This window comes from Tursiops truncatus, chromosome 4, assembly GCF_011762595.2.
Source record: "Tursiops truncatus isolate mTurTru1 chromosome 4, mTurTru1.mat.Y, whole genome shotgun sequence".
Taxonomy (NCBI): domain Eukaryota; kingdom Metazoa; phylum Chordata; class Mammalia; order Artiodactyla; family Delphinidae; genus Tursiops; species Tursiops truncatus.
This window is the reverse complement of record NC_047037.1, coordinates 1,492,696-1,513,166: the sequence shown is the minus strand read 5'-3', so window position 1 is coordinate 1,513,166 and position 20,471 is coordinate 1,492,696. Positions and strand designations below refer to the sequence as shown.

The window sequence follows — 20,471 nt, the reverse complement described above, 5'->3', positions numbered from 1 at the left end:
AGTTTGCATCTGCTAATCCCAAACTCCCAGTCCTTCCCTCCCCCAACCCCCTTCCCCTTGGCAACCACCAGTCTGTTCTCTATGTCCATGAGTCCACTTCTGTTTTGTAGATAGGTTCATTTGTGTCATATTTTAGATTCCACATATAAGTGATATCGTTTGGTATTTGTCTTTCTCTGACTTACTTCACTCAGTGTGATAATCTCTAGGTCCATCCATGTTGCTGCAAATGGCATTATTTCATTCTTTTTATGGCTGAGTAATATTCCATTGTATATATGTACCACATCTTCTTTATCTGTTCCTCTGTCGATGGACATTTAGCTTGCTTCCATGTCTTGGCTATTGTAAATAGTGCTTCTGTGAACATAGGGGTGCATGTATCTTTTCGAACTAGTTTTCTCCGAATATATTCCCAGGAGTAGGATTGCTGGATCATATGGCAACACTATTTTTAGTTTTTTGAGGAACCTCCATCCTGTTTTCCATGGTGGCTGTGCGACTTTACATTCCTGCCAACAGCGTTAGGGGGCTCCCTTTTCTCCACACCCTCTCCAGCATTTGTTATTTGTAGACTTTTTGATGATGTATAAGTCTGATTAGTCCCATTTGTTTATTTTTGCTTTTATTTCTATTGCCTTGGAAGACTGAACTAAGAAAACATTGGTTTGGTTTATGTCAGAGAATATTTTGCCTATGAGTTTTTGCCTAGGAGTTTTATGATGTCCTGTCTTATGTTTAAGTCTTTAAACCATTTTTTATTTTTTGCAATATAAGTTTTATTTATTTATTTTTGGCTGCATTGGATCTTCATTGCTGTGTGCGGGCTTTCTCTAGTCGCAGTGAGCAGGGTCTACTCTTCATTGCAGTGCACAGGCTTCTCATTGCGATGGCTTCTCTTGTTATGGAGCACGGGCTCTAAGCGCACAGGGTTCAGTAGTTGTGGTGCATGGGCTTAGTTGCTCTGCAGCATGTGGGATCTTCCTGGACCGGGGCTCGAATCCATGTCCCCTGCATTGGCACACGGATTCTTAACCACTGTGCCACCAAGGAAGTCCCCTTTAAGCCATTTTGAGTTTATTTTCGTGTATGGTGTGAGGGTGTCTTCTAACTTCATTGATTTACATGCGGCTGTCCAACTTTCCCAGCACCACTTGCTGAAGAGACTGACTTTTCTCCACTGTACATTAGTGCCTCCTTTGTTAAAGATTAATTGTCCATAGGTGTGTGGGTTTATTTCTGGGCTGTCTGTTCTGTTCCATTGATCCATATATCTGTTTTTGTGCTAATACCACACTGTTTTGATTAATGTAACTTTGTAGTATTGTCTGAAGTCCTGGAGGGTTATGCCTCCTGCTTTGTTCTTTTTCCTCAGGACTGCATTGGCGATTCTGGGTCTTCTGTGGCTCCATATAAATTTTAGGATTATTCTAGTTCTGTGAAAAAGGTCATGGGTAATTTGATAGGGATCACCTTAAATCTGTAGATTGCTTTGGGTGGTATGGCCATTTTAACAATATTAATTCTTCCAATCCAAGGGCATGGGATAGATTTCCGTTTCTTTGAATCATCTTCAATTTCCTTTATTAATGTTTTATAGTTCTCAGTATGTAAGTCTTTCACCACCTTGGTCAGGTTTACTCCTAAGTATTTTTTTTAAAATTTTTTTGATGTGATTTCAAAAGGGATTTTTTTTTTTTTCTTTTGCATTCTCCCTGCTTTAAACCATGCTGCCCTCACCTGTGTCCTGCACCTGTGGGAGTGGTTTGGGCACACAGCTAGCCTTCCTGTGAGGCTGAGATACCTCAAACTGTCTTTATGCACTCGTCCTAGTCCTGGAAACGTTCTGAGCCAAAGAACAGTGTCATTTCAGAGTCCTGGAGAAGAAAATCACAGGTTTTCTTCTCAAATGCGTCCACTTGGTTACAAACAAGCGAGTGGACACGAGGAAGGGTCGTGCCAGCTGGGTAGTCATGGGCACATCCCTTAGCCTCTCTGAGGCTTCGTTTCTTTGTCTGTAAAATGGGTTTAAAATTGCCTACCTGGGACGGGGATGAAGTGAGGCACTGTAGACATGGCTCCCAGTACGATGCTGAGGATTCTCAGAAATACCCTCCCCACTGCAGGTGTGAGGCGCTTATACGGACCACGGGGTTTTTCAGTACCACTCACCCCCCCTCCCTTTTCCCTCCCTCCCCATCTCTTTCCTTTCACCTTTTCTCCTCTCCCTGCGCCTGTGCCTTGCTTTTACCCTGCCCTCAGCTCCTGCCCCAGGCGGCCTTGTGGTCCTCACGGTGTGGACCCAGACCCAGGAACCTGCCAGCTCTCAGATCGCCCGGGGCTCTCAGGAAGGACCAGGCCGAATCCTCTTAGAGCGGATCAGATCATGCCCTGGGTCGTTTGCAGCACAGACTCCCAGGTCAGGGTGGTGGCAGACACAGCAGGCAGTGTCCAGCCTGGCAACCCTGGGTTCCCGGGCAGTGTGGGTTGCATGACCTAGTTTTATCTGTCAGCCTCCCTGGGTCCCAGGTTCCTTCCCCAGGAGACCCTTGCCAGAGCCAGAGCTCTGAGTACTCCTCGAATCTGGGTCATCTGAGAGGCTGTTCTGTGGGACGACCACCCAGCATGGAGGCCAAGACCATGCCCATGAGGTCCAGGGCCAGACAAAGTGTGGAGATGAGGGCTGCGGGCAGATGAAGGTTGAATGAATGGACAGCTTTCCAGGCTGAGGGCTCATGATGCATAGATTATTACTTTCTAAAACTGTAAGTAATAAAAGACTGTATGACTAATACAGAAAGTTTAGGAAGCAGAAAAACATGAAGGGACAACACCCCAAATCCCATACCCTTGGAGATGAATTTCTTCGAAAGTGCCAGTTAAGGGAATTCCCTGGTGGTCCAGTGATTAGGACTCTGTGCTCTCACTGCTGAGGGCCCAGGTTCGATCCCTGGTGGGGGAACTAAGATCCCACAAGCTGGGGCCAAAAAAAAAAAAAAAAGTTGCCAGTTAATTCAGAAAACTGAAAAGCAAAAAAATGAACCGAAAGGCCCAGCTAGGAATCCCTGGCTCCATTCTGGGACGTGTCTCCCAGGAAAAAGGGGTTTCCCTGGAGTGCCTTTCAGGCCATCCCCTGTGGAACTGCGGGGAACCTGCCCGGAAAAATTCTTCCAGGAACGAGTCCAGATAGGAAGTTCCCTCCGAACAAACAGGCTCTAGGCCCTCTGGGTGAGCTGAGCTCTCCTTAGGAACCAGCTGGCGGCTGCAGCGCAGACAGACAAGTCCGCCGGCAGCCACCCCCTCGCCTCGGGAGATGTGCTGGTCGGATCTCCTCCCCCCGACCCCCATCCCTTCCCAGGCAGCATCGGGTAGCGCAGCCCTGGCCACGAATGACCCTGGTCTGTCTGCTCTCTTGTCTGCAGCGGTCAGGAATGACAGAAACAAGAAAAAGAAGGAGCCTTCGAAGCAGGAATGCACGGAGAGCTACGAAATGACGGCCGAGCTGGACGATCTCACGGAGAAGATCCGGAAAGCCCACCAGGAAACCTTCCCCTCGCTCTGCCAGCTGGGCAAGTACACCACGGTGAGAGGCCCCGCCCACCCCGCCGCGCACGCGCACGCGCACTCGCACTCACGCTCGCACGCAGGCGCACGTGCGCACGCTCCCCGCCCCGACCCTGGCAGGCCCAGGCCGAGGAAGGAGACGCCGCGGCCGGTCGTCCGGGCCGGGGTCGCAGCAGCCGCTGAGTAGGGTGGCTGTTTCCTCCCGCTCGGTCAGGACGCACAGGTTGGGCACGTGCGAGGCTCCGGGCCAGGGTGAGTGAGCCGTGGCTGCTGCTCGCGGGGACGCACAGCCGCGTGAAGGGGCCGAGGAGGGCCGGGGAGGCGGCCGGGGGTCCCGGCGGCGGACGCCGGTGCAGAGCCTAGCGGGGACGGAGGGCCGGGCTGAGCCTTTCACGGTCCCCGCTCCAGCTGGAAGAGCCCGCCCGGGGGACTGGGCCTACGCCGCCCAGGGTCTGGCTCCACAGAAGGTTTGGGGGTGGGGACCGGGAAAGCGAAGGGGGACCGAGCTGGGAGGTCCCTCTCTGCTCCCTGTGCTCCCCTGGGAATGGCCTCGCTGAGGGAGAAGTGAAGAGAAGGGGGTGGGGGACAGGTGAGGTCACAAGGCAGGAGGCCTTTTCGGCTGGTCTGGATGTGCTGGTGGAGATGTCTTTAGGTACTTGAATTTTTCAGTGGCTTTTGCATGTGTTTTGTGCGCTGACGTGTATTCCCAGCATGTGGCGTTCAATAATATTTGTCGACTGAATGAGTGAGTGCAACTAGAATGTTGTTCTGGCCTCTTCAGTGGCTCACGTTGCCCGCCCGAGATGCTGGTAGACGCGCTTTTTAAAAATCCAGGCATTGCAGTGTTTGCTGGTTTGATTGAGACGTGCTAGAAAAAGAATAGTAGGGAAGGTCATGGGGATAAAAAGGTGAAATGATGATGCGGGCGGGGCCTAAGAACAGCAAGTGGGGCACCGAGGCTGCACGGTGGGTGGCACCAGCTTCTAAAGAGCTGGCGCTGGACTTAGCCGCAAGTCCCCTGGCTGAGCTGTCCGGAGAAGAACAACCTAGAGCTTGCTCCCCAGTCCTCCGCCAGCTTACAAAGCACCTGGCAGCCATTAAAATGCAGGTTCTGGTTCAGCACGTGTGGGCGGGCGTTGCTCACAGGCTCCCAGGTGCTGCTGGTCTGCAGACCACACTCTGAGTAGCAAAGGCCACGAGCGTACTTCGAGTAGCGGGGCCCAGGACGATTTTCTGGGCCCCCAGGCCCTGGTGTCAGGAACAAGGAGAGACGCTGGCCAGTCTGTGAAGCTGCTGACCTGGCCTGCTGTTGACTCAGCGGACGAGTCCCCTTTGCGCACAGGGGCGCCCAGAGCAGACACAGGACGGGGCAGCATTGGGAGCCTTGAGGTCGGCCTGCGAGGGAAGGCAGGCCCGGAGACCTGGGTGGCGGGTGACGCCGTGAGTCAGGAGCAGGGGTGCTAGGAATGAATGTGGTTTAAATCCTGCTCTGCCGCCAACCAGCCGTGCGACCGTGTGCGCGTTACTTCACTTCCCTCGGCCTCGTTTTTGAATTTCAGTCTGAAGTGGTGGAGAGAAGTCGACGGTTAGTGATCAGGAGTCTTTATTGTTGTTACGGTCCTCATTATTACAGCCGGTACTCACTGAGCGTTTCCTCCGTACCAGGGGCCGCGCTACGTACTCTCGCTGTGTGAATTCTTTTACTCCTTACGGAGGCAACGCGAGGCGGGTGCAGCGCCCCGTATGACAGAGGAATAAGTCACTTTCCCCATGCCCCGTAGCCAGCGGGTGTCCTTGGACGTGGGCAGTCTGACTCCGGGGCAGCTCTTCTAACCCCACACGGTACACCGTGTCTCAGGAGGGTGGAGACGGGGGACACCAGGCGTCTAGCTAGGAGGACGGGTCTGTTACCCAGGGATAAATCAACTTTCCCTCCAGAAGACAGAGTAAAAGAGAACAGTCCCAGCAGGGAGGGCTTCTTGGAGGTGGAAACTTGTAAGCCAGGTCCCGTGGTGAGAGACAACCCGTGGGGTCATTTGCTGCCCTCCGGGGGCCCCGGCTCTCTTCCCCGGGTTGGGGTGTCAGGGTGGCCTCGTCCGTGTCCCAGACTCTGCCTCACCTGGTCACCAGGTAAAGTGGCCGCCACTCTGGTCTGGAGGAGGGCAGGGCAAACAGAAGTACACACGCCCTGGTGCAGCCTGGGACCAAAGCGCCCCCTCGGGACCGTCGTCCCTCTGCGGGTCAGCACAGCCAGGTACTCTGGTCGGCCTCTCTGGGCCCTTCCCCACCTTCCCTCCCCCAGGCCTCCTGGCGGAATCCGAGAGCCTCTCCTTCTGGATTCTCTTTGTGCCCGAGGTCTGATTTCACCTGCTTCCAGGCCAGTGGGGCCGCTGCTGGCATCCCGCATCCCGCATCCCTGTGGCTCATCCTGCAGCCCCACGACGCTTCCTCGAGGCTTTTTGCGCCTGTGGGGCAGCGTGCTTCACACGGTGGGGCAGAGGGGGGCGGGGTCGACACTCCTGGGAGCAGCCCCGGCCCGACGGCTCCCAAAGCTCTCCAACAAGGTGGAGCCCGGTGCCCACGGCCCTTCCCCAGTCCTCTCCCAGTGCTTCCCAGGACCTCTGCCCACATAAGCTGCTCGCGTTGGAATCTTAGTCTCAGGGTCTGCTCCCAGCCCCAGGCAGGGGCTTCCCCGAGAGCCACCAGCGCCCCTTCCCTGCCCCCTCGGTCCCCAGTGAGGGCCCTTAGTCCTAAGCGCTTTGCAGGGCTTTCTGCGCCTCTTTGGATCCAGCAGGGAAAGTGGCCGTTCCCGTCCCGTCTCCAGGGGACGATCCCTAACCACGGGGCGGCCTGACGCCCTGCAGGCGCTGCTGCTTCCTCCAGCCCTTCTCTCTGCGCACAGATCTAGCTCTGTTTTTATTGTAAGCAGCTCGCAGTCCTTTCGGGAAGTAGGCGCGGGTGTGAACGAAGAGCAGCAGCCAGGACACATCCTTTGCAGGCACTTGGCCACGGGGCGAGCGCTTTCCATAAGGAGCTTGTCGACGGGCAGCTGCTTCCACTGCGAGGGGACTTCGGTGCCTTTGCCCGGCTGGCATCCCTGTCAGGTGGCTTTGGAATAAATGGGCAGGGAGGAATTAGAAAGGCAGCTAGCTGCCCGCCTACAGATCGTTGAAAGAGTAGCTCCTTTTTCTTCCTCATTAGGGTCGATTTGGGACCCTGGTCAGGACCCAGGAACGAGAGGGGAGGGCAGGAAGCTGGCACCCACCCCCCACGCCTGGGCCTGGACAGGGTGCTCACCTGCAGGCTCAGCGCCGGGCTCTTTGGCGAGGCTTCTGACCAGTGACCTTCCTGAAAAGCAAGGGGGCCAGGGGGGACTCTGAGGACCAGGGTGGGGCTGTGGACGCTGCACTCTCCGAAGAGTACACAGCCCAGCTCTGGGGGGGTTTGCTCTGCTTCCTCGGCGACCGTGACCCTGGCATCCGGGCTTTGGGGCTTCCTAGGCCCAGGTTCACATCTTGCCGGTGCTGCTTGGGAGCTCCGTGACCTTGGCGTCGTCGCTGGAGCCCAGCTCGTCATCTGTGTAACAGGAGTCGGAGCTGTGACTCCCTGGTGGGGCTGCCGGGGAGGGTAGATGAGGGAAGCATACCGGCGCGCCCTGTACTGTTTCTGGCCCGGAGACGTGCAGAACGGACAGGTCTCCTCCTCCTGACTCTGTATGAATGCTTTGTCATTTTTTGGAGCCACAAGCCCAGTCCTGGCAGCGTTAAGTGTGGCTAGGACAGCAAAGCAGTCTCCCGGGGGCACGGCCCAGCCTGGGCTGTCTGCTCCCGCTTCCCGCCATGTGCGGCTGTGCACCCCCTCACAGGCCCTGCGGGACACGGGCTGCCCTCCGAGGGCTCGGGAGGTGGGGCTGTGGAGATGTGAGAAGCCCTTGATCCACCCAAAGGATCACGAAGCCACCCCGAATCTAGCATGTGGAACGCTGGACACCCTCCATCTTGCAGCTGGTGCCCCCAGGCCACACCCTGCCCTCCACCAAGGCCCCTGCATTCTGAGACCCCCTGGCTGTCCAGAGGGTCCCCTCCAGCTCCTGTCCTGGCCCAGGTGTCTTGGTGGGGGAGGGGTCCAGGAGCACCCCTGAAACATTAGCTTCAGGGAAGTCCTGCACCGTCTCCCTCGCTTCTAGCCAGACGTCCAGGAAACACTTGGGGGCCCTCAGAGCCCCGCCCCTGCCCCATCCCTGTCTCTCCCCCTCGGTGGCAGGGCGGTTGCCACATGGTTAGAAGCGTGTGTGTTGGGGCCTCTGTGTGTCGTCTTCCTGCGGATGGACATGCCCAGCTGGCAGTTGGCGTGTGTCTGTGGACCGTGGACGCCGGCCCGCGCATCACGTCCTCGTCCTGGCGACGCCGAGCACCTTTCAGCCTCTGGGGTTTCTCACCAGGGGACAGGCTTCCGGAGACAAAGTTCAGGCCGTGCGGTGCCCCAAGAGGGTGGGCCCAGGGCTGCAGCACGAGCTGCCTCTGCGCTGGCCAGTGGGCACTGATGCAGCTGCCAGGTGCGGGTGCCCTGAGGACTAGAGGGAGTTCATCATACAGCGCTTAGAGCAGGGCCTGGCTCCCGGTGAGCCCCGGAGGAGGGCTTGTTCCAGGAGGAGCATGCCCAGTGGACGCCGGGAGCATTCTGCAGGTGGAGCTTGAAAGGACATCAGCCTCTCAGGACAGTCGGCAGGCAGAGACTCTGGACCCGGGCCCCCGGTGTTCCACCCCCGGGAACCTTAGCTCCTCGTCCCTTTTAAGGCTTTCTGCGTTTCCTCCTTGGCTGAGAAGGACAAGCAGCCCTGGCTGAAGCACTGTAGTGCCTGCAGCTGCCACAGACGGGCTTAAAGACACCGCGATTCCAGTCCATTTACGGGCCTCGTTCTGAAGGTAGCCGGTCAGAGAAGCAGCAGAGAAGCGCACGGCAGCGGGAAGGCGTCCGTTTGCTTGACCAAAGTGGCCCTTTAACTGGATCTCGTGGTGGGGTTGGGCTTCGCCGGTGCTCGGGGGGCCAGGGGGCAGCGGCTGCCTCTGCCCCTCTGCTGTGTTCCGCTCCCCTGAGCTGCCGGCGAGGCCCCTCCCAGCCCGAGCCTTTCCCTTTCTCTCCTTCCCTGGTTTCGGGATCAGCCCCCACCCAGGGCCCCCCTAACCGCCTCCACTCCCCCCAGACGGGCCGAGCTCTGCACTGTCTGCGCTGGAGGATAGCGTATAAGCCATTAAGCTCATGCCGTGTGAGTCCAGCAACCAGGATGATAAGACGCCAGGTTATTCTGTGTTTTCTCAACCGCCTCTTCCCTTCGGTTTGCATGGTGGTGAGTTAGATTCACATGCCGTTAAGACGGCTGTGCAGTATTTTTAATAGAAGGATGGCGGGCCCGGTGCGTGATGAAGTCTCCTCGTACGAGGCTGATGGAGGCTCCGTTCACGTGCTGGGCTGGGCAGAGGATGGGCGCTGCGGTGACATGACTTCCTGCTGTCCGCTCACCTCTGTGCCCCTCCCCTCCCGCGTCATCTTCCCACAAACCAGGCATTACAGACGCAGTGGCCACACGCTTGGGCTCAAGCTCCTCCGGCTGTGCTGTGTCCCCAGGTCCTTAGGGACAGATGGGGTGAAGTGGCGGGCAGGACGCTGGCCCTTTCCGCAGGAGCGCCAGGGGGCAGCCAGCCTCCACCTGTTTTAGGGCCTCTGTGCCACCCCGTATGCAAACTTCCCTTTCAGCTTCCCCGCCAACCTTAAAAACACAGGTCAGGGCTTCCCTGGTGGCGCAGTGGTTGAGAGTCCACCTGCTGATGCAGGGGACACGGGTTCGTGCCCCAGTCCGGGAAGATCCCACGTGCCGCGGAGCGGCTGGGCCCGTGAGCCATGGCCACTGGGCCTGCGCGTCCGGAGCCTGTGCTCCGCAACGGGAGAGGCCACGACAGTGAGAGGCCCGCGTACCGCAAAAATAAAAAAACAAGAAAAACACAGCTCATTTTATAGACTACGTGGACGTGTCCCCGGGTGTCAGGGGCCCAAGCACCAGCCTCGACCTTGCCAGTTGCTGCACGTCTGGCGCCCCCCGGGGCCGCCAGAGGCCCCGGCCCAGGGCAGCCTCGTCCTCGCATGGTGGTTGCCCTGAGACATCCTACACGAGCGTGGACTCATGGAAGCCTCATTCACTCACTCATTCACTCAACAAACGTTTTGAGCCCCTGCTGTGTACCGGGCGCTGTTCTGGACGCTGAGGACGCGGCAGTGACAGTGAGGCAGGAAGTAAACGAGAGTGTGCGTCGGGGGCTGGGGGCTGGGACCACAGAGCAGGTGTGGGGTCCACAGAGTCGTCGGGCGGGGGCTCAGGTTTGCCCAGCCGGGAAGGAATGAGCAGTGCGTCTGCGGGCAGAGCAGGCCGGGGAGAGGGGCGCGCCCGCTGGTCCGGGGACAGCAGGGCCCTGTGGAGCTGGGGGAGACGCGAGAGAGCGGGCCGGCCTTGCAGGCCGCGGAGAGGACTTTGCTTTTCCATCTGAGTGAGGTGAGAGATCACTGCAGATGTTGAGCAGCACAGTGACTTGCTCTGACTTGCGTTTTTGAAGGATCCCTTTATTCCTCTGGTAAAAGAACAGACCGTGCGGAGGTCAGGGTAGAGTGAGGGCCACCCATGAGGAGCTGTCACAGTAATCCAGGTGGGAGGCGTTGGTGGCCGTGGGGGTGGGCCCCCTTCTCTACATCGTGACCGTTCTTTGGGTGGACAACGTGAAGCTCCCACACCTAAACCATCTCAAGCTGTAACTGAAACGTTAATTAGAATTCTTCCTGTTGCAGGTGATAGAAACCAAACTCAAACCGACTTAGACTAAAAAATAAAATCCTGGTGTGGGTCAGGCATGGTTGGATCCAGCATCTCAGGAAGGGCTCTCTTCCCACGGCTCGTCTCGGCTCTCCTGAGGTGGCAGAGCCACGAGTCCATCTGGGTTACTGGCTGGAGTGGTCGCTGGACAGAGGTTCCCGCATCTGGTAGTTGATTACCCAGCAGCACAGGGATAAGATTTTGAGCATTTTTTAAAAATGACGCTAAGCTAAAAGGTCACCTCTCCCCCACCTTCCGGAGGCTCCCTGTGAAGAGTGAACTGTCAGCACGTTCGAGGGAAACGTGTTCGGTCCCCTGCCTTCCACCTGGCTTCCCACAACTACCCCTGACGGTGTTTTCTCTCCTTCGTAGAATTCCAGTGCCGACCATCGAGTCCGACTGGATCTGGGCCTCTGGGACAAATTCAGTGAACTGGCTACCAAGTGCATTATTAAGATCGTGGAGTTTGCTAAACGTCTGCCAGGCTTCACCGGCTTGACCATCGCAGACCAAATCACCCTGTTGAAGGCGGCCTGTTTGGACATCCTGGTATGTGGCCTGAGCCCGCCGTCGGGGTGGGCAGGGAGGAGGGGTTGAGGCACCCTGGATCCCTAGCCTCTCCTTCTGCTGCCCAATGGCCAGAGGTGTCCCCGGAGCTGGACAGAAGCTTCGTATTCTCTCCCCAGTGTGGGCGCCCCTCTGTGTGGCCTGGGAAAGGGCCCCAAAACCCTTCAGTGCCACACTGTGGCTCCAGGGCCCTGGAGGGGTGAGGCCCATCCCAGCCCGGCCTCTGCAGGCCTCGGCCCCAGTGCCGGTGTCGTCAGGCAGGGAAGCACTAGAGGTGGCAGGGGCGTGTCCCGCCTGGGGAAGTGTGTGCTGGGCCTCTGGAGGAGGTGGGGGGCAGCCCCCAGGGACGCGTCACAACGTAGGGAAGGTAAGGTGAGCTTTTGAGGTGCTTTAAAAGCGTAGGTTTTTCTTTTTATTACGTCGTTCATAGCTTTGGGTATAAACAGTTGTGCAAAGCAAATACAGTAACTGTAACTAGACACACGCACACACGCCTCCCACAGTCCCTCTCGGGAGGAGAGGGGGCTCAGGATGGGGCAGTTGTGCAGGAAGCTCGAATGTTTGTGTCTTTTCACTGGGAGCCGGATCTTAGGAGGAGTGGTAACGGTTACTCTGTAACCTACAGGGGCCGGGGGTCACGAGGGTATCTATGATACTTTTCTTCTCATGAAATCAGAGGGTCTTGGATGGACCTAGGAACATTCAGAAAAAATGAAACATCAGAGCAGCATTAATCTGTCACATACGGGACTGCCCTGGTGGTCCAGTGGTTAGGACTCTGCGCTTCCACTGCAGGGGGCACGGGTTCCATCCGTGCTCGGGGAGCTAAGATCCTGCAAGCCACACGGCCAAAAACCCAAAATCTGTCACATACCCACACGCTGTCGAGTTTGCAAACCTCAGCTCATCTGAGCCGCACGTGACAGAGTGGGCCGGGGGTGGAGACCCAGCCCGTTTTACAGGAGGAGCTGCAGACCAGGTGAGTCACCTGAGTGCTGGGTTGCACGCCAGCGGCGTGAGAGGCATTGCAGCTCTGAGGCCCTAGAAGCACAAGCAGGGGCTGGGCCTGGGGACAGAGCCTGCCCGGCCCCCAGGGTGAGGGGCAGCTTGCCTGTGGGTCACGATGTAGGGAGGAGTTCTGGGGGCAGTGAACAACGGGGCGCCGGTGTGTCCTCACGAGTGCCGAGCGTGAGGCGCTCAGCCCAGTTTCACCTGAGCCGCTGGACGCTGCCACGCGGCGGCACCGCAACCATGGGGTCCTGACCCTGTGCCGCATGGCCACTGCGGGGCCTGGGACCTCCCGACTCTGGCTTTGGCCTGTGCCTGCTTCTTGGTTCTCCTTTTGTCTGGTTGCCAGGTGGCGGCCGTTTGTGATTCCCTCCCCTGCCGCCCTTCGGGAAAGGACGGGTGAGAGGATGCTCTGAGGTCCTCGGGGTGGGGAGGGCCTTCTTGCCACAGCGGCAGGTGCTCAGGGATCAGGGCCCCACCCGGGCCCCAGCAGCCGTCTCCCCGCATCTCACACTGACTCGGAACCCGGCAGCTCTCCTCCCTTTGCCCTCGGGGGACTTGGGAAGGACAGGAGCCACTTCCCGTGACCCCTCCTGGCCTCAGTGTACCCGTGTGTAAGATAGGAATGCGAGTCAACCAGGGGAGGCCCTTCTGCGGGCTCACGCGGCCCTGGTGGAGCGTGGATCAGGTGGGGGGCTCGGCAGTGAAAGCAGGGGCGGGGTCGGCAGGGCACACAGGGCGGAGTCCAGGCTCTGGGCTGGCAGTCGGGAGACCTTTCCACTGCTCCCACTGGCCTTTCGGGGTGCAGTGTGGGGTTGGCATGCAGAGGGGGGAAGCCCTAGTGGGGGCAGGGCAGGATCTCCAGTCAGATGAGACAAGCAGAAGGAATACTTATTTAGCTCCAGACAAGTTCATGTCCAAAAATTTCTAGCAAAAGCACAAGATCCTGAAAAACACACAACGTCAAAGAGCATCTCTCGAGTGAGGATATCAACTGGCTGACGGTAGAGGCGGCTTCTCAGCGAAGCCACTGGTGTGTGGCGGGAGTGGGCCCGCGAGGCGCAAGGATGGGCACACACGGGCTGCAGCTGTTCTCAGCCCCTAGGAAGGAGAGTCCCGGGGCACCAGGCCTGGCCGCGTGCTGCCCCCGTGGCCACCAGCGCCTGTGCTGTGTCTCCTGCAGGACAGGCCGAGGAGGCCCGGGCGGGGGCGGGTCTGGTTGACAGTCCCGAGGAGTCCGCCCGCGCTCCCCTCCGCCATCCACCCGCGCCTCACTCCTGGCCACGCAACGGTGACTGCTCTGCCTGGTTTCTAGCACCATCTGTGGCTCTGGGGCCCCACTAGGGAGGGCTGTTCCCCAGGGACTCAGTGGAGACAGGACCCCGGCCTGAGAGGGGCCAGCTCTGCTCTCGGAGGCCCAGCTGCCTGTGCTGTTGCAGGATCCAGGGTCCCTGTGAGAAAAGCCACAGCCTGCTGGCCTCAGGGTACTGAGCGGTCCCTGCGAGATGGGCGTGCTGGGACCGGACTCCCGGGCTCACACCCTGGCTCTGCCCCTCCGAGCAGCCCCGCTGAAGTGGGTGTGACGGTAGCTCCTCCCCAGTAAGGGACAACGGATGGGGTTAGTGCACGGGAAGCACTTGGCTCAATACCTGGCACTTAGGAAGAGCTCCCTTACCATAGCCGTCATCCTCCTTACCACCACCATCATCGCCGCTAAGCCCAGAGCGTCTCTGTGCACGTTCACGGACACGCGTGTCTGCACGTGTAGGTGTGTACACAGTCGCCCACACGCTGCTGTCTGGAGCTGTGCTGGAGTGCAGCCGGTCTGAGTGCTGTGGTGTTAAAGGAAGTACGTGGTTTCAGACTTCGTGTTTAATAATACGAAATATCTCCTTGATGATTCTTTATGTTCTTAAAACAGTAGGTTGGATCTGTTAGGTTAACTAAAATATATTATTAAATGTTTTTTGATTTTTTATTTTATATTGGAGTACAGTTGACTTACCACGTGTTAGTCTCAGGTGTACAGCAAAGTGAGTCAGTTATACATATACATCTATCCATTCTTTCTCAGATTCTGTTCCCATACAGGTCATTACAGAGTATTGAGTAGAGTTCCCTGTGCTCTACAGTAGGTCCTTGTTGATTATCTGTTTTATATATAGTAGTGTGTATATGTCAATCCCAAACTCCTACTAATTTATCCTTTCCCCCACCTTTCCCCTTTGGTAACCATAAGTTTGTTTCGAAGTCTGTGAGTCTTGTTTCTGTTTTATAAATAGGTTCATTTGTATCATTTTTTTTAGATTCCGTATATAAGTGATATCATATGATATTTGTCTTTTTCTGTGTGACTTGCTTCACTTAGTAAGTATAGTCTATAATCTCTAGGTGCATCATGTTGCTGCAGATGGCATTATTTCATTCCTTTTTCTGCTGAGTAATACTCTGTTGTATATATGTGCCACATCTTCTTTATCCACTCCTCTGTCGATGGACATTTAGGTTGTTTCCATGTGTTGGCTATTGTAAGTGGTGCTGCTGTGAACACGGGGGCACATGCATCTTTTTGAATGATAGTTTTCTGAGGACACATACCTGGGAGTGGGGTTGCTGGCTCATATGGCAGCTCTATTTGTAGTTTTACAAGGAACCTCCATACTGTTCTCCATAGTGGCTATATCAGTTTACATTCCCACCAACAATGCAAGAGGGTTCCCTTTTCTCCACAACCCCTCCAGCATTTATTGTTTGTAAACTTTTTCATGATGGCCATTCTGACCAGTGTGAGATGATACCTCATTGTAATCTGATGTGCATTTCTCTAATTAGCGATGTTGAGCATCCTTTCATGTGCTTTTTGGCCATCTGTGTGTCTTTTTGAAGAAATACCTATTTAGGTTTTCTCATTTTTTTATTCTGTTGTTTTTTTGATATTGAGCTGCATGCGCTGTTTGTATATTTTGCAGATTAACCCCTTGTCAGTCACTTTGATTGCAAATATTTTCTCCCATTCTGTGGGAGAAAATGGGTTTTTTTTGTTTTGTTTATGGTTTCCTTTGCTGTGCAAAAGCTTTTAAATTTAGTTAGGTCCCATTTGTTTATTTTTGTTGTTATTTTCATTACACTAGGAAGTGGATCCAAAAAGATATTGCTGTCCAAGCATTTCTTCCAAGCATGTTCTTCCTATGTTTTCCTCTAAGAGTTTTATAGTATCTGGTCTTACATTTAGGTCTTTAATCCATTTTGAGTTTATTTTTGTGTATGGGGTTAGGGAGTGTTCTAATTTCATTCTTTGACATGTAGCTGTTCAGTTTTCCCAGCACCACTTATTGAAGAGACTGTCTTTTCTCCATCATATAGTCTTGCCTCCTTTGTCATAGATTAATTGACCATAGGAGCATGGGTTGATTTCTGTGCTTTCTATCCTGTTCCATTGATCTGTATTGCTGTTTTTGGTGCCAGTACCATATTGTCTTGATTACTGTAGCTTTGTAGTACAGTCTGAGGACAGGGAGTCTGATTCTTCCAGCTCCATTTTTCTTTCTCAGGATTGCTTTGGCCATTCGGGGTCTTATGTGTTTCCATACAAATTTTAAGATTTTTTTGTTGTTGTTCTAATTCTGTGAAACATACCATTGGTAATTTAATAGCAATTGGGTTGAATCTGTAGATTGCCTTGGGTAGTATATTCATTTTGACAATATTGATTCTTCCAATCCAAGAACATGGTGTATCTTTCCACCTGTTTGTGTCAGCTTCAGTTTTGTTCATCTGTGTCTTACAGTTTTCAGGGTACAGGTCTTTTGCCTCCTTAGGTAGGTTTATTCCTAGGTATTTTATTCTTTTTTATTGCAACGATAAGTGGGATTGTTTCCTTAATTTCTGTTTCTGATATTCCATTCTTAAGAAATGCAAGAGATTTCTGTGTATTAATTTTGTATCCTGCAACTTTACCAGATTCATTGATAGGCTCTAGGAGTTTTCTGGTAACCTCTTTAGGATTTTTTATGTATAGTATCATGTCATCAGCAAACAGTGACAGTTTAACTTTCTTTTCCAATGTGGACTCCTTTTATTTCTTTTTCTTCTCTGATAGCCATGGCTAGGACTTCCAAAACTATGTTGAATAAAAGCGGCAAGAGTGGACAGCCTTGTCTTGTTTCTGATCTTAGAGGAAATGCTGTCAACTTTTCACCACTGAGAGTGATGTTTGCTGTGGTTTTGTCATATATGACCTTTATTATGTTGAGGTAGGCTCCCTCTCTGCCCACTTTCTGGAGAGTTTTTATCATAAATGGGTGTTGACTTTTTTTTTTTTTTGAAATTTGATGTGTCTATTTATTTATTTTTTTTTTTAGCATCTTTATTGGGGTATAATTGCTTTACAATGGTGTGTTAGTTTCTGCTTTATAACAAAGTGAATCAGTTATACATATGTTCCCATATCTCTTCCCTCTTGCGTCTCCCTCCCTCCCACCCTCCCTATCCCACCCCTCCAGGCGGTCACAAAGCACCGAGCTGATCTCCCTGTGCCATGCGGCTGCTTCCCACTAGCTATCTACCTTACGTTTGGTATATGTCCATGCCTCTCTCTCGCTTTGTCACAGCTCACCCGTCCCCCTCCCCATATCCTCAAGTCCGTTCTCTAGTAGGTCTGTGTCTTTATTCCTGTCTTACCCCTAGGTTCTTCATGACATTTTTTTCCCTGAAATTCCATATATATGTGTTAGCATACGGTATTTCTCTTTCTCTTTCTGACTGACTTCACTCTGTATGACAGACTCTAGGTCTATCCACCTCATTACAAATAGCTCAGTTTCGTTTCTTTTTATGGCTGAGTAATATTCCATTGTGTATATGTGCCACGTCTTCTTTATCCATTCATCCAATGATGGGCACTTAGGTTGTTTCCATCTCCGGGCTGTTGTAAATAGAGCTGCAATGAACATTTTGGTACATGACTCTTTTTGAATTATGGTTTTCTCAGGGTATATGCCCAGTAGTGGGATTGCTGGGTCATATGGTAGTTCTATTTGTAGTTTTTTAAGGAACCTCCATACTGTTCTCCATAGTGGCTGTACCAATTCACATTCCCACCAGCAGTGCAAGAGTGTTACCTTTTCTCCACACCCTCTCCAGCATTTATTGTTCCTAGTTTTGAGGATGGCCATTCTGACTGGTGTGAGATGATATCTCATTGTAGTTTTGATTTGCATTTCTCTAATGATTAATGATGTTGAGCATCCTTTCATGTGTTTGTTGGCAGTCTGTATATCTTCTTTGGAGAAATGTCTATTTAGGTCTTCTGCCCATTTTTGGATTGGGTTGTTTGTTTTTTTGTTATTGAGCTATATGAGCTGCTTGTAAATTTTGGAAATTAATCCTTTGTCAGTTGCTTCATTTGCAAATATTTTCTCCCATTCTGAGGGTTGTCTTTTGGTCTTGTTTATGGTTTCCTTTGCTGTGCAAAAGCTTTTAAGTTTCATTAGGTCCCATTTGTTTATTTTTGTTTTTATTTCCATTTCTCTAGGAGGTGGGTCAAAAAGGATCTTGCTGTGATTTATGTCAGAGTGTTCTGCTTATGTTTTCCTCTAAGAGTTTGATAGTTTCTGGCCTTACATTTAGGTCTTTAATCCATTTTGAGCTTATTTTTGTGTATGGTGTTAGGGAGTGATCTAATCTCATACCCGTCCAGTTTTCCCAGCACCACTTATTGAAGAGGCTGTCCTTTCTCCACTGTACATTCCTGCCTCCTTTATCAAAGATAAGGTAACCATATGTGTGTGGGTTTATCTCTGGGCTTTCTATCCTGTTCCATTGATCTATCTTTCTGTTTTTGTGCCAGTACCATGCTGTCTTGATTACTGTAGCTTTGTAGTATAGTCTGAAGTCAGGAAGCCTGATTCCTCCAGCTCCATTTTTCGTTCTCAAGATTGCTTTGGCTATTCGGGGTCTTTTGTGTTTCCATACAGATGGTGAAATTTTTTGTTCCAGTTCTGTGAAAATGCCAGTGGTAGTTTGATAGGGATTGCATTGAATCTGTAGATTGCTTTGGGTAGTAGAGTCATTTTCACAATGTTGATTCTTCCAATCCAAGAACATGGTATATCTCTCCATCTATTTGTATCATCTTTAATTTCTTTCATCAGTGTCTTATAATTTTCTGCATACAGGTCTTTTGTCTCCTTTGGTAGGTTTATTCCTAGATATTTTATTTTTTTGTTGCAGTGGTAAATGGGAGTGTTTTCTTGATTTCACGTTCAGATTTTTCATCATTAGTGTATAGGAATGCCAGAGATTTCTGTGCATTAATTTTGTATCCTGCAAATTTACCAGATTCATTGATTAGCTCTAGTAGTTTTCTGGTAGCATCTTTAGGATTCTCTATGTATAGTATCATGTCATCTGCAGTGACAGCTTTACTTCTTCTTTTCTGATTTGGATTCCTTTTATTTTCTTTTCTTCTCTGATTGCTGTGGCTAAAACTTCCAAAACTATGTTGAATAAGAGTGGTGAGAGTTGACAACCTAGTCTTATTCCTGATCTTAGTGGAAATGGTTTCAGTTTTTCACCATTGAGGATGATGTTGGCTGCAGGTTTGTCATATATGGCCTTTATTATGTTGAGGAAATTTCCCTCTATGCCTACTTTCTGCAGGGTTTTTATCATAAATGGGTGTTGAATTTTTCAAAAGCTTTCTCTGCATCTGTTGAGATGATCATATGGTTTTTCTCCTTCAGTTTGTTAATATGGTTTATCACATTGATTGATTTGCGTATATTGAAGAATCCTTGCATTCCTGGAATAAACCCCACTTGATCATGGTGTATTATCCTTTTAATGTGCTGTTGGATTCTGTTTGCTAGTATTTTGTTGAGGATGTTTGCATCTATGTTGATCAGTGATATTGGCCTGTAGTTTTCCTTCTTTGTGACATCCTTGTCTGGTTTAGGTATCAAGGTGATGGTGGCCTCGTAGAATGAGTTTGGGAGTGTTCCTCCCTCTGCTATATTTCGGAAGAGTTTGAGAAGGATAGGTGTTAGCTCTTCTCTAAATGTTTGATAGAATTCGCCTGTGAAGCCATCTGGTCCTGGGCTTTTGTTTGTTGGAAGATTTTTAACCACAGTTTCAATTTCAGTGCTTGTGGTTGGTCTGTTCATATTTTGTATTTCTTCTTGATTCAGTCTTGGCAGGTTGTGCATTTCTAAGAAATTGTCCATTTCTTCCAGGTTGTCCATTTTATTGGCATAGAGTTGCTTGTAGTAATCTCTCATGATCTTTTGTATTTCTGCAGTGTCAGTTTTTACTTCTCCTTTTTCATTTCTAATTCTATTGATTTGAGTCTTCTCCCTTTTTTTCTTGATGTGTCTGGCTAATGGTTTATCTATTTTGTTTATCTTCTCAAAGAACCAGCTTTTAGTTTTATTGATCTTTGCTATCATTTCCTTCATTTCTTTTTCATTTATTTCTGATCTGATTTTTATGATTTCTTTCCTTCTGCTAACTTTGGGGTTTTTTTGTTCTTCTTTCTCTAATTGCTTTAGGTGCAAGGTTAGTTTGTTTATTCGAGATGTTTCCTGTTTCTTGACGTAGGCTTGTATTGCTATAAACTTCCCTCTTAGAACTGCTTTTGCTGCATCCCATAGGTTTTGGGTCGTCGTGTCTCCATTGTCATTTGTTTCTAGGTATTTTTTTAGTTCCTCTTTGATTTCTTCAGTGATCACTTCGTTATTAAGTAGTGTATTGTTTAGCCTCGATGTGTTTGTATTTTTTACAGATCTTTTCCTGTTATTGGTATCTAGTCTCATAGCATTGTGGTTGGAAAAGATCCTTGATACAATTCCAATTTTCTTAAATTTACCAAGGCTTGATTTTTGACCCAAGATATGATCTATCCTGGAGAATGTTCCATGAGCACTTGAGAAAAATGTGTATTCTGTTGTTTTTGGATGGAATGTCCTATAAATATCAATTAAGTCCATCTTGTTTAATGTATCATTTAAAGCTTGTGTTTCCTTATTTATTTTCAGTTTTGATGATCTCTGTCCATTGGTGAAAGTGGGGTGTTAAAGTCCCATACTATGATTGTGTTACTGTCGATTTCCCCTTTTATGGCTGTTAGTATTTGACTTATGTATTGAGGTGCTCCTATGTTGGGTGCATAAATATTTACAATTCTTATATCTTCTTCTTGGATCGATCCCTTGATCATTATGTAGTGTCCTTCTTTGTCTCTTGTAATAGTCTTTATTTTCAAGTCTATTTTGTCTCATATGAGAACTGCTACTCCAGCTTTCTTTTGGTTTCCATTTGCATGGAATATCTCTCTCCATCCCCTTACTTTCAGCCTGTATGTGTCTCTAGGTCTGAAGTGGGTCTCTTGTAGACAGCATATATATGGGTCTTGTTTTTGTATCCATTCAGCCAATCTGTGTCTTTTGGTGGGAGCATTTAGTCCGTTTACATTTAA

General features: G+C 51.3%; 1 protein-coding gene across 1 annotated transcript in view; it reads left to right on the top strand.

The window, feature by feature from the left end:
* RARB (retinoic acid receptor beta) overlaps positions 1 to 20,471 on the top strand; it is a 185,624-nt gene that overhangs the window by 149,153 nt on the left and 16,000 nt on the right. The window contains exons 4-5 of the mRNA XM_033855255.2: positions 3,423 to 3,583; positions 10,796 to 10,972. Of these exons, the coding sequence (XP_033711146.2) occupies positions 3,423 to 3,583; positions 10,796 to 10,972 (338 nt within the window). The remainder of the gene's footprint in view (positions 1 to 3,422; positions 3,584 to 10,795; positions 10,973 to 20,471) is intronic.